The sequence below is a fragment of the Mangifera indica genome, chromosome 2, assembly GCF_011075055.1.
Source record: "Mangifera indica cultivar Alphonso chromosome 2, CATAS_Mindica_2.1, whole genome shotgun sequence".
Lineage (NCBI taxonomy): Eukaryota > Viridiplantae > Streptophyta > Magnoliopsida > Sapindales > Anacardiaceae > Mangifera > Mangifera indica.
In genome coordinates, this window is record NC_058138.1 from 933,053 (window position 1) to 950,403 (window position 17,351).

General features: G+C 29.1%; 2 protein-coding genes and 1 long non-coding RNA gene across 4 annotated transcripts in view; 2 read left to right on the forward strand and 1 right to left on the reverse strand.

The window, feature by feature from the left end:
* Positions 1-17,351, reverse strand: part of LOC123208977 — a 98,262-nt gene that overhangs the window by 60,524 nt on the left and 20,387 nt on the right. The gene's annotated exons all lie outside the window — the stretch shown is intronic.
* Positions 8,199-10,543, forward strand: LOC123208958 (putative disease resistance protein At3g15700). Its single transcript, XM_044626645.1, has 3 exons — positions 8,199-8,864; positions 8,953-9,286; positions 9,681-10,543. The coding sequence occupies exons 1-3, from the start codon at positions 8,214-8,216 to the stop codon at positions 10,541-10,543; spliced, it is 1,848 nt and encodes a 615-aa protein (XP_044482580.1). The 5' UTR covers positions 8,199-8,213.
* LOC123208952 overlaps positions 10,574-17,351 on the forward strand; it is an 82,144-nt gene continuing 75,366 nt past the window's right edge. For both annotated transcript variants that reach the window (XM_044626624.1, XM_044626623.1), the window contains exons 1-7: positions 10,574-11,041; positions 11,268-11,693; positions 12,474-12,899; positions 13,877-14,425; positions 14,550-15,011; positions 15,510-16,226; positions 16,467-17,256. In XM_044626624.1, coding sequence (XP_044482559.1) covers positions 10,574-11,041; positions 11,268-11,693; positions 12,474-12,899; positions 13,877-14,425; positions 14,550-15,011; positions 15,510-16,226; positions 16,467-17,256 — 3,838 coding nt within the window. The remainder of the gene's footprint in view (positions 11,042-11,267; positions 11,694-12,473; positions 12,900-13,876; positions 14,426-14,549; positions 15,012-15,509; positions 16,227-16,466; positions 17,257-17,351) is intronic.

Below are 17,351 nucleotides of genomic sequence, written 5' to 3' on the forward strand. Positions count from 1 at the left end.
GTAGATATATGATGTAATAGGAAACTATTTTTATAGATGTGAGGAGTTGAACAATCATGTCATGCCTTTGTCATTGGTTCTAAATGTTGGGATTTTTATTTTAAAACTTTTGCATGTTCTATCATGCTAACTCACAGGTCTTCTTGTGAGACCTTGACACCGTCTGCAAATTTGCAAATTGTGCTCAAATTTTATGGGTCTTGTTACTTTTTAGAAACAATTAGGATAAGACTTGAGTTGAATCAAACTCAAATATGAATTAACTTAAGTTCGACTCAAATCCATAATGATCAACTCGAGATTGAGTTCGTTCGAGTTGATTAGAAATGTTATTAGAGATAAAAAGTGGGATAAATAATGTCATTAATAAGATAAATAATTTTTATAATAGATAAATAGTATTATTGATACGATGAAAATTATTATCTACATAGAAATTTGAATTAACCTTAAATTGAACTATCAAATTAAAAGTTTAATTCGAATTCAATTAGAATCAACTTAAGTTAGTTTGGTCTAAATTCAACTGTAAAAGCAATACGAAACCTTGAGTTGAGATGAGACTTTTTGGCTTATGATACATTTATGATGTACCATTTAGGATGAGTAATATTTTATTATCGAAATTGAAAGATTATTACAAATACAATTCATTTAGAAGATTATTATGTATAAATTATTATTATTTTTTATAAAATTTGATTAAAAAATAATTATATTAGATTACTAAGATATTATTTTATTTAAGCAATAAAACTATGTGTACCTATTTTGGTACACAAATATATACATATTTATATATGACATCATATGATTGAGTGATTTTGAATTAAAAATAAAGTAATACTTAATTATGTGATAATATATATAAATGTGTATACAATTATATATCTAAAGTTGATGCATATAGTATTATTCTTATTTAAATGTTCTAGGTAAAATTATTCTAAAATAAGTCAAACGATATATTCTCACCCAAGGTTTAGTTGGTTGACAAAATCTTACCTATTAAGTTTCAGAACCCTAAATTGCTACCATTAGTGTTCTCTGTCAGTGAAAAGGGTATGATCGTAATTGTATTAGTTGAATATTAAAATCTTAATCAACTTTTTTAATTAATCTCCAGCGCAGAATTATCTATACAAATCTACTGTTATGATTAATTTAAAAAGTTATAAGAGAATTGTTTTGTCCTTCTGGCACAAAGAATAAAAAGCTTCTAATTTTAAAATTGTTTTTTAATTTTGATTTGAAAGAAAAGGCCACACGTGTAGTGGCTTTCAACTTGCAAAGTAGAGATTTTCTTCACAACCACCGCCTCCCGAGTCCTCACCAACCAAAAGCAGGTCTTTCACAGCACTCCACCCCTAATCATGCCACCTCCTCCGACTCCATTCAACTCCCATCCTTGCCATGCACATCGTCGTTGATCCACCAGCCAATGCCAACCAAGAAGAAGACGGCGACGAAGAGGAACACGAATCCTATTTTGAAGCCTAAACCGGTCACAACAGTTGCCAAGCCTGCTCATTTAAATGGACCTTGGAGAAGCTTTGTAAGTGAAAGCAGCGCGAAGGATGCCCCTCACATCTGAGTGGATATATGTATTTTTGCATGTAAATATTTGGGTTAAAAAAAAATAAAAATACAAGCCGGCAGAGTCACAGAAGTTGGAGGCCCTTGCAAACCAAACGCATTGGATGATATATGGATGCCTTAAGTATTGGATCGCCTAAACCTTGTTGGTCTCCAGGCCGAAATTGTCTCAGCATTCAAATCAATTTATTTCCGAAACTCAAGCACATGGAGGTCTTGGTTGTTGGATTGCGCTTTAGTTTCTTGAGTTAGGATGCATTTCTACAACAGTATTGCTATCTGCGGTCTTAAAAGTTACATTGCAGGTGCTTAAGAAAATACATGAAATGAATTTAGCCTCTAAAAATATTTGGAATGCATTGTGATGGTTTAAAAGAAACTCTATGGCATATTAGTGTAATGTAATCAAGTTCACATATTTAATCTTTAATATTGTACATAGAAAACCCATATTGGTAAGTTAATTTGAGTAGGAATTTTATCATTGTATTAAAATGGTAATTCAAGAATTTATATTAATTGCATAATTAAACAATTTAAATTAATAATTTAAACTATATTAATTAGTGCGGTTATTTTGATTATTATATTAGAAAAGGTAAATCCATAATTTGAATTATAAACTAACAGAAGATGCTAACAAAATTGGATGATGGGTGGTATTTTGGGTTTTCAAATTTTAAAGGGTTGGATTATGTCAATTGACTAAACCTTGGGTGGGAATAAGTCTTTTGGCCTTTAAAACTATGTTCATATTATTTATTATATTAATTGAAAATGAGTTTTTTTGTCTTAAAAAATTAACAGCAATATTATATTAATTGAAAATGAGTTTTTTTGTCTTAAAAAATTAACAGCAATATAATTATAATAAAAAAATATTACCTTTAATATTATCGAAATATTTTATTTCTCACCTATCAAATAAAATAACATAAATAATAAAAAATAGATTAATTATTATTTACCTTTAATTCATTATACTAACAATCAAAATTATAATATTTGAAAGAGTTGGACGGAGTGTATCGGAAAGTAATTTATTTTGAGTTTACTGAACTAAAACTAAAGATAATTCCAATTTGGTTTGAATAAAAACATTTAGTTTAAATCCAATTTAAGTTTATAGTCTGAACATTTGTTTTGTATTTATTATTCTTGAATCGATTGTTTACCAACAAAATAATATTATTTTACACAATAATAAATAAAATAAGGTGATTTTGATAATTGGTTATAATTATTTATTCAAATTAAGAACCAAATTTGAACTAAATCAAAACATCAACCCAGCTTCTAAATTGAATTGAACCAAATTCTATCGAGACAAATGAGTTAATCAAGTATAAAATTGTGAAACTAAGAAAAAGAGGGAAAAGAGATTGCAATGGAGATCCACCAGGTGAAGATGAAGATGGATGAGAGTAAAATATAGTCTTCAAATTAATCTAAAAAGAAAAAGAGGTTAGAGAATTCAGTTGAAAACCTTCCACACCAAATTTCCTATTTTACTTGAGATATTTTCAATGGAGATAGTTGAAGAGAACAATCTCTATCATGTGGTTGCTTCCTGGATGATGTCTTTGTTTTTGTTAGATTAATTATCCACCTACTACTACTACTTCACTCTTTATTTTCCACCACAAATTAATGAGGTAAATCAATTGAATTTGGTGGAACTTTCATTTTATGATGTAAATAAAATGAGTGTTCACTGTAAATATAATTTTTTTATGTTTTATTTTTTGTAAATTGCATCATGATGGTTCATAAGCCTTCTCGGCAGGCCTCAACCGATTCTATGAATTCACAGATTGTGTCCAAAATTTGTTGCAACAATCTGTTGTAGTGGAAGTGCTTATAAACTACAAAAGTGATTATAATTAGATTCGAATTGAGTTTTATTTGAATATTGATTGATTCAATTTTGACGTGAATGCATAATTGTTAATTTAAGATTGAATTCACTTGAACTTATCGAAAATGTCATTTGAGATTATCATAATAATAAATAATGTCATCAATAGGATGAATAATATTGTCCACATGATCAACAATATTATTATATAGGGATTTGAACTAAACTGAAATTAAACTATCAAATTAAAATTTTATTATGAATTCAATTTAAATTAAGTTAATCATTTAGTTAAAGTGAATTAGTTCCGATCCAATCCACTCACAAATGAAACACAAAGCCTCGAGTGGGGATAAGGCCTTTTAGTTTATGATATTTATGTGATGTACCGTTGGATATCCTCCGTTTTACTAACAATAATAATAAAAAGATTAAAAAAAGAGTAAAACCAAAATAATAACAATTTAAAAACAGAAGACACAATCAGTACCTTTTCTCCTCTCTGAATCTTCAATTAAGAGTGGAATGAAAAACAATTCTATTCAAATTTATCAGACCAAAATCAAAGATAATTTAAATTTGATTAGAATAAAATGATATAGTTTGAATTCAATTCAAGTATAAAATTCAAATCTATGTGTTATATTTATTATTAAAGAATTTGTAATTTATTGATAAAAATTATATTACTTTTATAATAATAAGTAAAATGAAATCGTTGTAATAATGGAAACAGCTCAAATTCCTAATTTTTTTGAACCAAATTACTTAAATCAAATCAAGTATGAAATAATGAAACTGAGAATCAAATTCCGGATTGGGTTGAACCAAATTTTATCAATGCAAATGAGTTAATGACTATGAAATAACGAAACTACGAAAAAAACAAGGAAAAAAAGATTGTAACAGAGGCCACCACGTGAAGATGATGATCGACGAGAGTAAACCATTGTCCATTGACTGAACTACTCATTTCAACAATTTGATAATAAATTATTAATTGTAATGGAAACCAGCTCAGGTTTGCACAAGAATTATTATATTAAGCTTGAATTATTAATTAGTTAATAATAAAGTTTAGCTTTTGCAGGAGCACTTAATAAAGCTAATGCTACTTTGCCTAGTTTAATATTCATTTTCCACCACACTGAATTATAAAATAATTAAGGCCAAAGGACTATTTCCCACCCAAGGTATGTTGCATTCTCAAGTTTTCCCCCTTTAATTTTGAAAATCTCAAATATCTATCCATGAACAATTAAAATTAACGGTAGTAAGGGTAAAATCATCATTTTATCTATAATATTAAAAATAAACTAAAATATAATCTCTTTTTACCCCTCTAAACTTTAAAAACTAAAAGTTTCCTCCAACATAAGTTTTAAAAATTAACAGTTTCCCCCTAGGGTTTCGTTTCGAGATCTTCGACTCCATTGCTGGCAATCTCTCCCTCTTAAAGCTTCCTTTCTCTTCGACGTCTCTCTTCATCCATTTGGACATCTGATCGATGTCGAATGAGTCGTGGAAGATGAAGAACTTCAAAGAAGTTAGGGAGAGAGACCAAAGGAGAGATAAGGGGGGAAGGGAGGACGACCAATGGCCGGAGAAGGAGAAATCGGTGCCGGAGGAAGAGGAACAAACCCTAGGGGGGTTTTTGCCACTTTTCAAACCTTAGATTGGGAGTAAAATGTAAGTTTTTAAATATAGAGGAGGAAATTGTGATGAAACTTTAATTTTTTGCTAAATGATGATTTTACCCCTAACGTTAATTGAAATTTTTAACGGAAAATTGATTGTGGGTGGGTGTTTGGGTTTTTGAAAGTTAGTGGATGAGAGTTGGGATTTCACTGTACCTTGGGTGGGAAAAAGTCTTTTGGCCTAACTAAAAACTTGCGCCATAACAACTCACTTTTGTGCTGGAAAACCACATACCCAAACTTTGAGTTGTAGTGAAAGTTTTCTCATCGATTTTCACGTAAATTAGGAGTGGAATGAAAAGAAATTCAATGTGTTTATCCTACCAAAATAAAAAATACTTTAAATTTGATTTGACAGATGAGATAATTTAAATTCAATTTGAATTTATAATTTGAAATTGTATATTATATTTGTTATTATTGAATTTATGATTTATTGAAAAAATAATATTATTTTATTCATCATGATTATAAACAAAACTAATTTATTATAATAATTGGTCAAAATTATTCAAATCGGATTAGAAACCATATTTAAACTAGAACAAACCATCAACCTAGGCTATCTAGCTTTCAAATTGGATTGAACCAAATTTTATTAGCGCAATTGAGTTAATAAGGTATGAAATGGCGAAACTAAGAAAAAAACAAAGAAAAAATATTGCAATGGAGACCCACCATATGAAGATGAAGATGGATGTACGTAAGGTTTAGTCTTCAAAATGTAAAAAGAAAAAAAAAGTTCATGAATCTATGTATAACTTTCAATATGAAATTTCCTATTTTACTTTCAATTTTTTTCATATTTTCAAATGAGATACTTTGAAAGTTTAGACTGTAGTGTTAGTGGTAGAAGTGCTCATAAACTACAAAAATGATTAAGATTACATTCAAATTAAATTAAAATTGAATATAAGTTGACAAAAATATAGTTTGAATTCACAATGCTTAGTTTGAGATTGAGTTTGTTTGAGCTAAATAAAAATATTGTTAGAGATTATTAGTATAACAAATAATATCATCAACAAAATAAATAATGTCAATAATTGATGAATAATAGATAAAAATATTATTGAAGAGAGTTTTGAACTAAACTTAAATTAAATTATCAGATTGAAATTTTAATTTGAATTCAACTCAAAATCAAACTACACAATAAATTGAAGTTGAATTAGTTAGAGTCTTTTGGTTTATGATATTTTTGTGTTGTAGCATTTCATGTTCTCCACTTTGCTAATGAAAAAAAATGAGACTAAAATGATAATAATTTTAAAAAAAAGGTACAAAAAAACAATATTTGAAATAATTGAACTAAAATGTAAAAGTCTTTCCCTACTGTAAGCGTCTAAAAATTCTCTTATCAAAGTGTACTTAGGGTAAAAATGTATCCGCGCACTTCACTTTTTAATTGGAAACCACACACACAAATGGGAATCACGCCTTCAAAATTTAAATTTTTCTAATCAGTTTTCTGATAAATAAGGAGTTTGAATTTTATCTAATAAAATGATACTGTTTCATAAATAATAGATAAAAACAAAGAATTATAAATTTAAAAATTAATGTTCTAAAAATGATATAACAAACAGTTTGTGGAAAATATATTTTAAATTAGGCTAAAAGACTATTTTCCACCCAAATTTTAATGCAAAAGTAAATATATATATTTACAGAGTTTCAAAAACCTAAATACTCACTCATAGACTAACGATCGTTAAATTTTTCTGTTAGAGGAAAAAGTAAAATCATTATTTTTCATTAAACCCTAAACCTTAAAAAATTATATTATTTTCCTCTATTAGTTTAGAAAACTAACAATTTTTCTCCAAGATTAAATTTTGAAAAAATCACTTCCCCCCACCCCCAAGGTTTCAAAATCCTCCTTCCATTTTTCAACAATTGGCTCCAAGAACCAAGCCATCTTCTTCCTTTGCCGGTGAGATTATGAGGTATGAAATCAAAAAAAGCAGAAAGAAAGATTATAGTGGAGACCCACCATGTGAAGATGAAGATGAGTAAGATCTATGCGATATATTACGGATCAAATTGAATTACATTTTGTTAATATAAATATATTTTGATAGTGACGTTGTCTTCGATAAGAGTAATATTATGTATGTAATTTTATGTACAAATAATAACGTATTACCTTGTGATTGAGTATTGATTTATCTTTAATTTTTAACTATCTAACCATATTATAACATATCATTATTTATATATAAAAATTATACACATAATATTACTCCTCCGATAATCCTGATAATTAATAACATTCTGAACCATAGAATAATTCCCATTAATTAATCAGAAAAAAAAAGTTTTTTCCATTGACTGAACTACTCATTACATCATTGATAATAAATTATTAATGGTAATGGAAACCAGCTCGGTTTGCACAAAGTATTATCATATAAAGCATGAATTATTAATTAATTAATAACAAAGTTTAGCTTTTGCAAGAGCACTTAATAAAGCTAAAGTTACTTTCCCTAGTTTAATCTTCATTTTCCACTGCATTGAATTATAAAATAATTAATTAATGAGGTCCCTGGTCTTCTACAACCCTCTTTTTTCTTGCTTTGATAAAGTATTAATCTGTTCACATGTTGAGTTTTCACAATCAATCAATTGAATTTAGTGGAACCTTCTTCCATAGATGAATCATTCACACTAAAGTTACAAGCAATTAATTCTTCTTCACTGTAATCTCTCTTCATCATCTTCATTTTTCCTCTCTCTCAATCATTCAGAAATATTTTCACTCACAAACCTCTCTGAAACTAGTTCCCCTGATTTCTTCAGTTTGCACCTTAGTTGCCCTGTTACTTTCTCTCTTTTACTTTCTTTATTTCAGAATCATTTTGCCCTATTTCTGGTTCTTTATTTTTTTCGGTTTCAATATTTCTGATTTCTTCAACCAAAAAAAAAAAAAAACACTTTTTGCTTTCAGTTATTTCTCGATTACTAGAAAGAATTACCATTTCTCGTATTTATTGTTAATTATTTTCATTTGCTCTACTTCTCTTCTGCTTTTCAAACTTAAAAAAAGTTTTAAAACAATGGTTGATGTTGCCGGGAATCTTAGGGGTGCGGTGAGTCCTGTCCTTCAACTTGCCGAGTGGTTGGCTGCTCCGATTTGTCGTCAATTTAAGTACTTGTTCAACTACACTACCAATTTCAAAAATCTGGAAATGGAAGTTGATAAGTTGAAGAATACAAGGGAAGAAGTTGAGCGTAAGATTATTGCTGCTGAAAGAAATGTGGAAGTGATCAACCAAAATGTTAAGAAGTGGCAGGACAGTGCGCAGAAGATGATTGATAAAGCAGAGCAGTTGATTCAAGAGAAAGCAAACAACCCGCGTTGTTTCAGGGGATTGTGCTCCAATTTCATCATCCACTACAAACAAAGCAAGAGAGCTTTTAAATTGAAGCGGGATGATATTGATCCACTCCTCCAGCAAGAAAGGGAATTGAGTCCAATTTCCTATCAGACTAATCCACCGGAGATCTGGCTTAGATCTAGTGAAAATTATTTGGCTTTTGAATCAAGAAACTCCACTTTAAAGAATGTATGGGATGCTTTAAATGATGAGAATGTCTTCATGATTGGTGTTTATGGGATGGGGGGTCTTGGGAAGACCACTCTTGTGCAAGAAGTTGGTAGGAAAGCCAAGGCGGAAAAGCTCTTTGACGACATTGTTTTTGTGGAGGTAAAGAAACATTCAATACAATATTGTTCATCTGTTAAGCTTTGCTTTATTTTCTGGTTCTGATTGGGCGTTTCTTTTTGTCCTGTAGGTATCAGAATCTCCTGATATAAAAAAAATTCAAACAGCAGTTGCAGACAACTTAGGTCTGAAATTCGAAAGCGAAAGTGAAAGGGCAAAGAAGCTATATTCAAGAATGGAGGGCAAGAATATTCTTTTAATTATTGATAATATTTGGGAACCTCTAGAATTTGAAAAGACGATAGGAATTCCATGCGGAGCTGATCGTGGAAGAAATAAACTTTTGTTCACAACAAGAAACTTAGATGTGTTGGAGAGTATGGGTTCCACAAATAATTTCGGGATGGGCATTTTAAATGAAGAAGAAGCTTGGACCCTATTTACCAAAATGACAGCGTTGACAGGTAGATTTGATGTAGAACTTTTATTTGTATCTTTTATTGCTTAACTCATAAAATGTTAGAGTAATTATTTGTCATTAAAAAATAAACTTATTTATGATATCAGTTCTATTTATTATAAAAGTAAAGGTTTAGTTTAAGTTAGTTAAGTCTAAGAGACTATCCTATTGTCGAATTAGAAATTTGTTATTATATTTGTCATATAAAATAATAGTTTTAATATATATATATGAGGAATATTATTTGAAATTAAAAGCAGAACTCATTTAGATAAAAAATTTTTGATTAATTTATTTGGAAATGAGTGAAATTCAACATTTAAAACTTTTCTTGTTTTTAAATTCAAAGTATACATGTAAAAGAAAATCAATTTGTATAATCCTAGATCTCTTTGCAGATAATGTTATTCAAATAGATAGATTGCATTCTCTACCGAACGATGTGTGCAAGGAATGCGCGGGTTTACCTATTGTCATTTGTACAATAGGAAGAGCATTAATAAAAAAAACTGAGCCATTTGATTGGAAGGATGTATTGCAAGAACTGAGAGCACCTTCACCAACAAATTTCACTGAATTGCTAAAAGAGGAATATAGGAAGATAGAATTGAGTTATAGGTATTTAAGAAATGATGAATTGAAGAAAACTTTTTTAATTGCTAGTCTATTGGAAAATAATACTTCCATATCAGACTTGATTAAACATGTTGTTGGTCAAGATATACTTGAAGGAGCTAACTTGACAATGGAAAACACACGAAATAGACTAGATAGAGTGGTTCGCGAGCTCAAATATGCTTGTTTGTTACTTGACGGGGTTGAAGACGGCCAATTTGCTATGCATGATGTTGTTCGTGTTGTTGCCATAACAATTGCAAACGTGAATCACCATGTGTTTACAGCAAGAAATGATGTTGAACGGGATTGGAAGGATAAAGACAAACTCAAAAAATGCACAAAGATTTCTTTACCTAGTAAAAATACTATTATTAGTCAACTTTGGCCTAACGATTTGGATTGTCCAAGTCTTGAATATTTCTATATGACTGATATGCGGAACTCTTCTTTCGAAATCTCGGAGGGCTTTTTCATGGTGATGCCAAAGCTTAGAGTATTGAATTTGGTTGGACTACAACAATCGTCATTGCCATCATCAATTCATCATTTGACAAACCTTCAAACATTGTGTTTAGATAAGAGCAACATTGAAGGTGTTACGATTATTGGAAAGCTTAAGAAGCTAAAGGTCCTTAGCTTGTGAAGTTCTTATATTAAGGAGTTTCCTACGGAAATGGGTCAATTAACTCAACTAAGATTGTTAGATTTGAGTGATTGCTATCTTTTGGAAGTTATAGCTCCAAATGTGATATCAAAATTATCCCAACTTGAAGAACTTTATTTAAAGGGATGTCTTATTCAGTGGAAGATTGAAGTACTTGAGGAATTAAAGCTCTTGCTTAACCTCACCAATGTAGAATTGAATATTGAAGATGACAAGGTTTTGCTTGAAGCCTTCTTTTCTAAAGAGCTTATAAGGTACAAAATATTAGTGGGAAATTGGTGGTACCCAATTCCAACATTTGGTGAACAAGAGTGTTTGAGGATATTGAAATTGAGGTACAATTCTACCATCTACTTGGAAGAATTACGTGGAATCAAGAATGTTGAACTCTTATACTTAGCCGAATCTTTAGATGATCATAAACATTCAAAATTCAGTTTGCAGTCCAATGAAATCACACCACTTTTTAACAAAAAGGTTAGATTTACTAAAACTTTTTGTACTTGTCTATTATATATGTTCTTATTTTCTTTTAGTTCTGTTCTCATTTGTTAACACCTAGTTGTAGTATTCTCTCTTGCATCTTTTTTACTAGTGACTTAAATTTTTAGATTCAATTCAATTTTATTATGAACTACTCTTCTTTTTAATTTTTCCCATATGAGTACGTAAATATTAAAACAACAATTAACTTTGACTGTAGGTTATCTTTCATGATTTAAAGATTTTGGTATTGAAGAATATTATTTCTAGAAAGATTTGGGACAGTCAACTTCCGTCTTCCTCCTTTGAAAATTTGAAAAAATTGATATTGCGTAGATGTACAAAGATCAAATTTGTGTTTCCTTATACCATAACCAAAAACCTCCAGCAACTCCAATATCTTGAGATAAAGGATTGTATTGATTTAGAGGAAATTGTTGCTATAAAAGAAATAACAGAAGCAGTTGCCAGTTTTGTCTTTCCTCAAGTAACCTTTTTGAAGTTTGAAAATCTACCTGAACTTGCAACTTTTTATCCTGGAATACATACTTCAAAATGGCCTAAGTTGAAAAAGTTGGTGGTGAGAGATTGTGACAAATTTAAGTTGTTCAATTCAGAATCAAATTCTTCGTGCTTGGACCAGAAGGTATGGGTATCTAATTTTGTTCTTTTTCAAAATTCAAAAAACCTTCTTTATATGTATAAATTCAAAACAACTGAATTATCTCTCTCCTTTTTCCTTTTTAGTAAAGCTTAGTGAGCTGAATTTTTTTTCATTAATATTGAACTTAAAATACTAGAAGAATTCTAACCGCCTCAATCTTCAGTTTTTGAAAATTTTTATTATCATTTATGCAAAATAGATCATTTCAAAATGAGGAAACATGATAAAAAAACAAAATTAAACAATTAAGATTTTTCAAAGGAAAAAATTAAAAGACATATTTAATTAGTAGTTTTCGAAAACAGCTTTTGAACTTTTTTATTTTTATATTGATTTGAAATTTAAAAAATAAATAATTGAAGGCTTCAACTAATAAGCCATTAACTAAACTTTTGTTTTAAGAATATAATTAAAATGCTGATTGGATTTTGTTTTGATGGTTATGTAGATCAACCATGATTGACTCAGTGACTTCTAAAAATTTCATCCCTATTTCTTACAGAAAAATATTAAAGGAAAAAAATAAAAATCCTCAATAATAATTAACTTAAAATACATCTTCATAAATAATTAACAAAATTTAATTCATGCTTGCATCAATTTCACTAGAAAGTATTGATTTCATTAATCAATGCTTGCTTCTGTAGTTAATATTTTTAGAGACAAAAAAATACATTGTTAATATTATGGAATGTCATGATAAATGCATGAGTCAATTATTTCTTTTTAAGATTTTGAAACAACAATTAACTTTGATTGCAGGTTCACTTTCGTGATTTAGAGGTCTTAAAATTGAAGAATATTAGTTTTGAAAAGATTTGGGATAGCCAACTTTCAACTTCTTCTTATCAAAATTTGACACACTTGACCTTATTTGAATGTGATAAAATAAAATATATGTTTCCTTTGTCAATAGCCAAAAGCCTCCAACAACTTCAATGCCTTGAGTTAACGAGTTGTAAGGTTTTAGAGAGAATTATTGCTCCAGAAGGAGGAACAGAAGCAACTGTCAATTTTTCCTTTCCGCAGGTAACCAAAGTGAAGCTTGAATATCTACCAGAGTTTACAAATTTCTATCCTGGAATATATACTTCAGAATGGCCAAAATTGGAAGAGTTGGTGGTTGAAGGTTGTGGTAAATGTAAGATGTTGACTTCAGAGCTAAATTTCCTATGCTTTGACCAAAAGGTACAAGAATCCAATTTTATTCCCTTTTTTTTTAAAAAAAAAAAATTGTCTATGTCATATTACATAAATTCAAAACAATTGACTCAGTGGTTTCTAAAAATCCCATCCCTATTTCTTATGGTATTAAAGTGAAAAAAAATCCTCAATAATAATTAACTTAAAACACATCTTCATAAATAACTAACAAATTTAAAAATACTAAATTATTTGTGAATAATGGGAAATTATAATTAATTTGATAATCTATTATAGGTATAATTTTTTTATTGAAAAAATTAAAAATAGTTTTTGTAAAACCATGTGGGCTGATAGTATTTCTCTGCTTGGCTTGAAATAGTTTTATCTCTGAAATTTTTGTCCAACACACATTTCAAAACAAAAATGCCATTGCTGTGTGCATTTATAGTGAATACCAATTGATATCTAATTTGGTACCCATTGTAAATGCACATTATATTACTTATTTCAAAATTTTATCAACATGATTTGGTAGTGGACAAGAATAAAAATTAGTTTAATTATGAAACTAATGTTTGTGTCATATAGGATAATGTTATAGGTGATAAGTCATACATTTTAACTGCACTATGCAATTCATAGCTTTTTTTTTTTTCCGAACTCTTTAAGGTACTATTAGGTTCTAAAAATCATAATATAATTTTATTTTTATTAGAAATATATGTAATAGGCGCATGGTCTTTCATATTATTGGAAAGCTTAATGAGCTGAATCATTTTTCTTGAATATTGAAATTATATATTACATTAAACAATTAAGATTTTCCAGGAAAAAAAACAATAAATTTGTTTAATTAGTGGTTTTGAAAAAAATAGTTTTTGAATGTAATTTTAATGCTGATTTTGATTTTTTTTCTTTAAAAGATCAATAAAGGTAAAACAGAGTAAGCTATTAACTAAATTTTTATTATAATAATATAATTACAAACTTAATTGAATTTTGTTTTTATGGCTTTGTAGATCAACCATGATTTGAAGGAATTTCAATTAAGGGATGGTTTGGAAAAGATTAGTTGGTGGCGTCAATATAAAAAACTTGAAATCTCCTATTATAAGTCAACGCCTATTCCACTTTGGCCCTTTCAAAAATTTGAAAATCTTACATGTCTTTTTGTTCATGGTTGTCATGAGTTGGTTAACTTAACAACACTTTCAACAGCTAGAAGTTTGGTGCAACTGAGAGAATTGAAGATATCACATTGTAAAATGTTGATGGAAATATTAGAAATTGAGGAAGATGCAACAATTGAAATTGTTTTTGAGAATTTGAGCAAGTTGTCATTTGATAGCATAGAAAGTCTTATATGTTTCTGCTCAGGGAATTACACTTTCAATTTCCCATCATTGGAAGAGTTAAATATAAAAAATTGTCCGAATATGATAACCTTCTGTAAAGGAATCTTGAGCACTCCAAAGTTACAGAAAATCAGTTATGAGGAAATGGAAGTAGAGAATGAAGAGAATGATCTTAATAAAACCATACAAGGATTATATAAAAAGAAAAACCAGGTATGCATTCAATTAATTTAGTATAAATATTTACTTATCTCTTCAAGTTTTTTTAGTTTAGAAGAAAGACACATAATCATTTTTAATTACTTTATAATAAAATAATTATCAAATTTTATTGCAGGACATCTCTCTTGATTTGAATTTGAAGTTTAAGACATTCCACCAGGATAATTCTATAGAGATTGGCTACAACCAACACCCAACTTCCTTCTATCAAAATTTGACACACTTGATCTTGTGGGAATGTGAAAACATAAAAAATGCGTTTCCATCTTCCATTGCCAAAAGCCTCCACCAACTCCAACAACTAAAGATTCAAAATTGCAAGGTTTTAAAGGAGATTGTTGCAAAAGAAGAAGGAGCAAATGCAGTTGTCGATTTTGTCTTTCCAAATATAACCTTATTGATGCTTGAAGATCTACCAGAACTTACAGCCTTCTACCCTGGAATATATACTTTAGAAATGCCAAAGTTGAAAGAGTTGGTGGTCAAAGATTGTACCAAATATGTGAGCTTAAAAGAAAACAATGTAGAGATTGAGCTTAATATTTTAGATCCAAAATTTATCTTCTTGGACAATAAGGTAAGAATCTCTTATTTCATTGTTTATCAAAATAAAAATTAACTTTCTTCTTATATATATTATATTTATTCAAAAATTTAATCATAGAATTCTTATCATCTCTATTTTTCCACAATACAAAAATTAAGAAAAATCAATGTTTATTTGATTTGAACAAATTTAAACTAATTACTTTCTATTTGTTTGGATTTATTTTGTCGTTGGTCAACTTATATAACGATTTTCATCATCTATACAAGCACATTTTATGGTTCAGATTATGAACTGATAGGTAGAGAATACCACTAGGTAATAAATTGAAAGGCTAATTTATTATAATCTGTTCAAACTTTTCTTTGGGATTTTTAACTAATTGCATTACCATTTTTCATTAATTTAATCATGTTTAGAAATACTTGAAAGTATTGATTTTTTCTGTAATTTTTCCTTTGCTATAATTAAAGTTTTCTTTCAAGAATTATCAAAAACTAACTGGATTTGGTTTTGATGGATTTGTAGATTAATTTCAATTTGAAGGTTTTTGATGGTGAGACAAATATTGGTTGGTTGAGTCAATCTAAAACTCTTACAATCGATGAGGATTTCTCCGTAAATATTCCACTTCAACTCCTTCAAAGATTTGAAAATGTGAGAGAGCTCCAACTATCTCAAAGTCAATATAAAGACATTAAGAGCCTATGTGATCTTCCAAATCTTGAAATTCTAGAAGTACATTATTGTTACAGATTGATCAATCTAGTGCCATTCTCAGGTTCTTTCCAAAATCTTAAAGTTTTGAAGGTAAGTTCATGCAATGGATTAATAATGAAGTTAATTACACTTTCAATGGCTAAAAGTTTGACGCAGTTGAGAGAACTTAGCATATCATATTGTGATATGTTGACTGAAATAGTCGATAATGAGGGAGATGCAACAAGTACTGAAATTGTGTTTAATAGTTTGAACAAGTTGTCACTTGAACGTTTAGAAAGTCTCATATGCTTTTGCTCTGGGAATTACTCCTTTAATTTTCCATCTTTGGAAGAGTTAATTATAGAAGATTGCCCTAATTTGGAGATTTTTTGTCGAGGAAGCATATGCACACCAAAGTTAGACAAAGTCATTTACAACTTTGAAGATAGTGTCATTAAGTTTGATTACGCTAAGCATGTGAGACCGGTAGAGATTGAGAATAATGACTTGAATACAATTATACAACAAGAATACAAAAAACAGGTATTTATTGAATTAATTAGTTTAAATTTGAGTAATTTTTAAGAATATTATATTTTCAGCGTTAATTGTAATTAATTGTGTTTTTAACAATGTTGACCTTGTACCACATAAAAAACAAATTGTGTGTATAGTGAGCAAATTCATTTTTTTTCTCCTTGGTTCCTTTAAATATATATAAAATTATTATAGGCTTTCAAGGGAAATATTAACTTTAATTTGATTGACATGATTTTCCTTTAGGTTGGCTTCTCTTGGAAAGAATTGACATTAAGTGGAAGGAATATCAAGACAACTTTGCAAGGAGAGTTTCAAGAGAACCTTGACAAAGTAGAAACTCTTCGATTGGTGAAAGATGACCATGCATATATCCAAATTCATATTCTTGAGAAATTTATCAATCTTGAAGAACTCATATTGACAGTAAGTTCATATGAAGAGATGTTTTCATGTGAAGAAGGTGAGGAATATGTTGGAGCACTCTCAAAATTAAAAGTTCTACAATTGCAAGGACTTTTTAATTTAAAGTGCATTTGGAAACAGGACTCTTGGTTCAAATCAATTCTTCAAAATCTTCATTCTTTAAATGTTAAACATTGTCACAATTTGATGACTCTATTGCCGTCTTCATCATCTTTTAAAAATCTAATTACTTTGAAGGTACAGTATTGTAGTGGCATGCAAAACTTAATGACATCCTCAACAGCCAAAACTCTGGTGTGTTTAAAAAACTTGTCAATAGAAAAATGTGAAATGATGACAGAGGTATTAGCAAATGAGGGAGATACAGAGAAAGATGAAATTATTTTTAAGAGATTGGAGGATTTACGCTTGGTTAATTTAGAAAGTCTCACATGCTTCTATTATGGGAATTACACATTAAATTTTCCATTCCTAAATTCATTAGCTGTGCATGAATGCTCCAAGATGAAGACTTTTTCAAGAGAAGGTGTAAACATGCCAAGGTTACAGCAAGTGAACTGGAGAAATTGTTCAGATGACCTTAATTATGTCACAACACAATTACAAAATGGTATGTATTCATTTATTTAACAATATACTTTTTTTTGTAGACTTTGTTGTTCTCCATTGAGTTAATATTAGTCAATCCTCAATGTTGTTTACTAT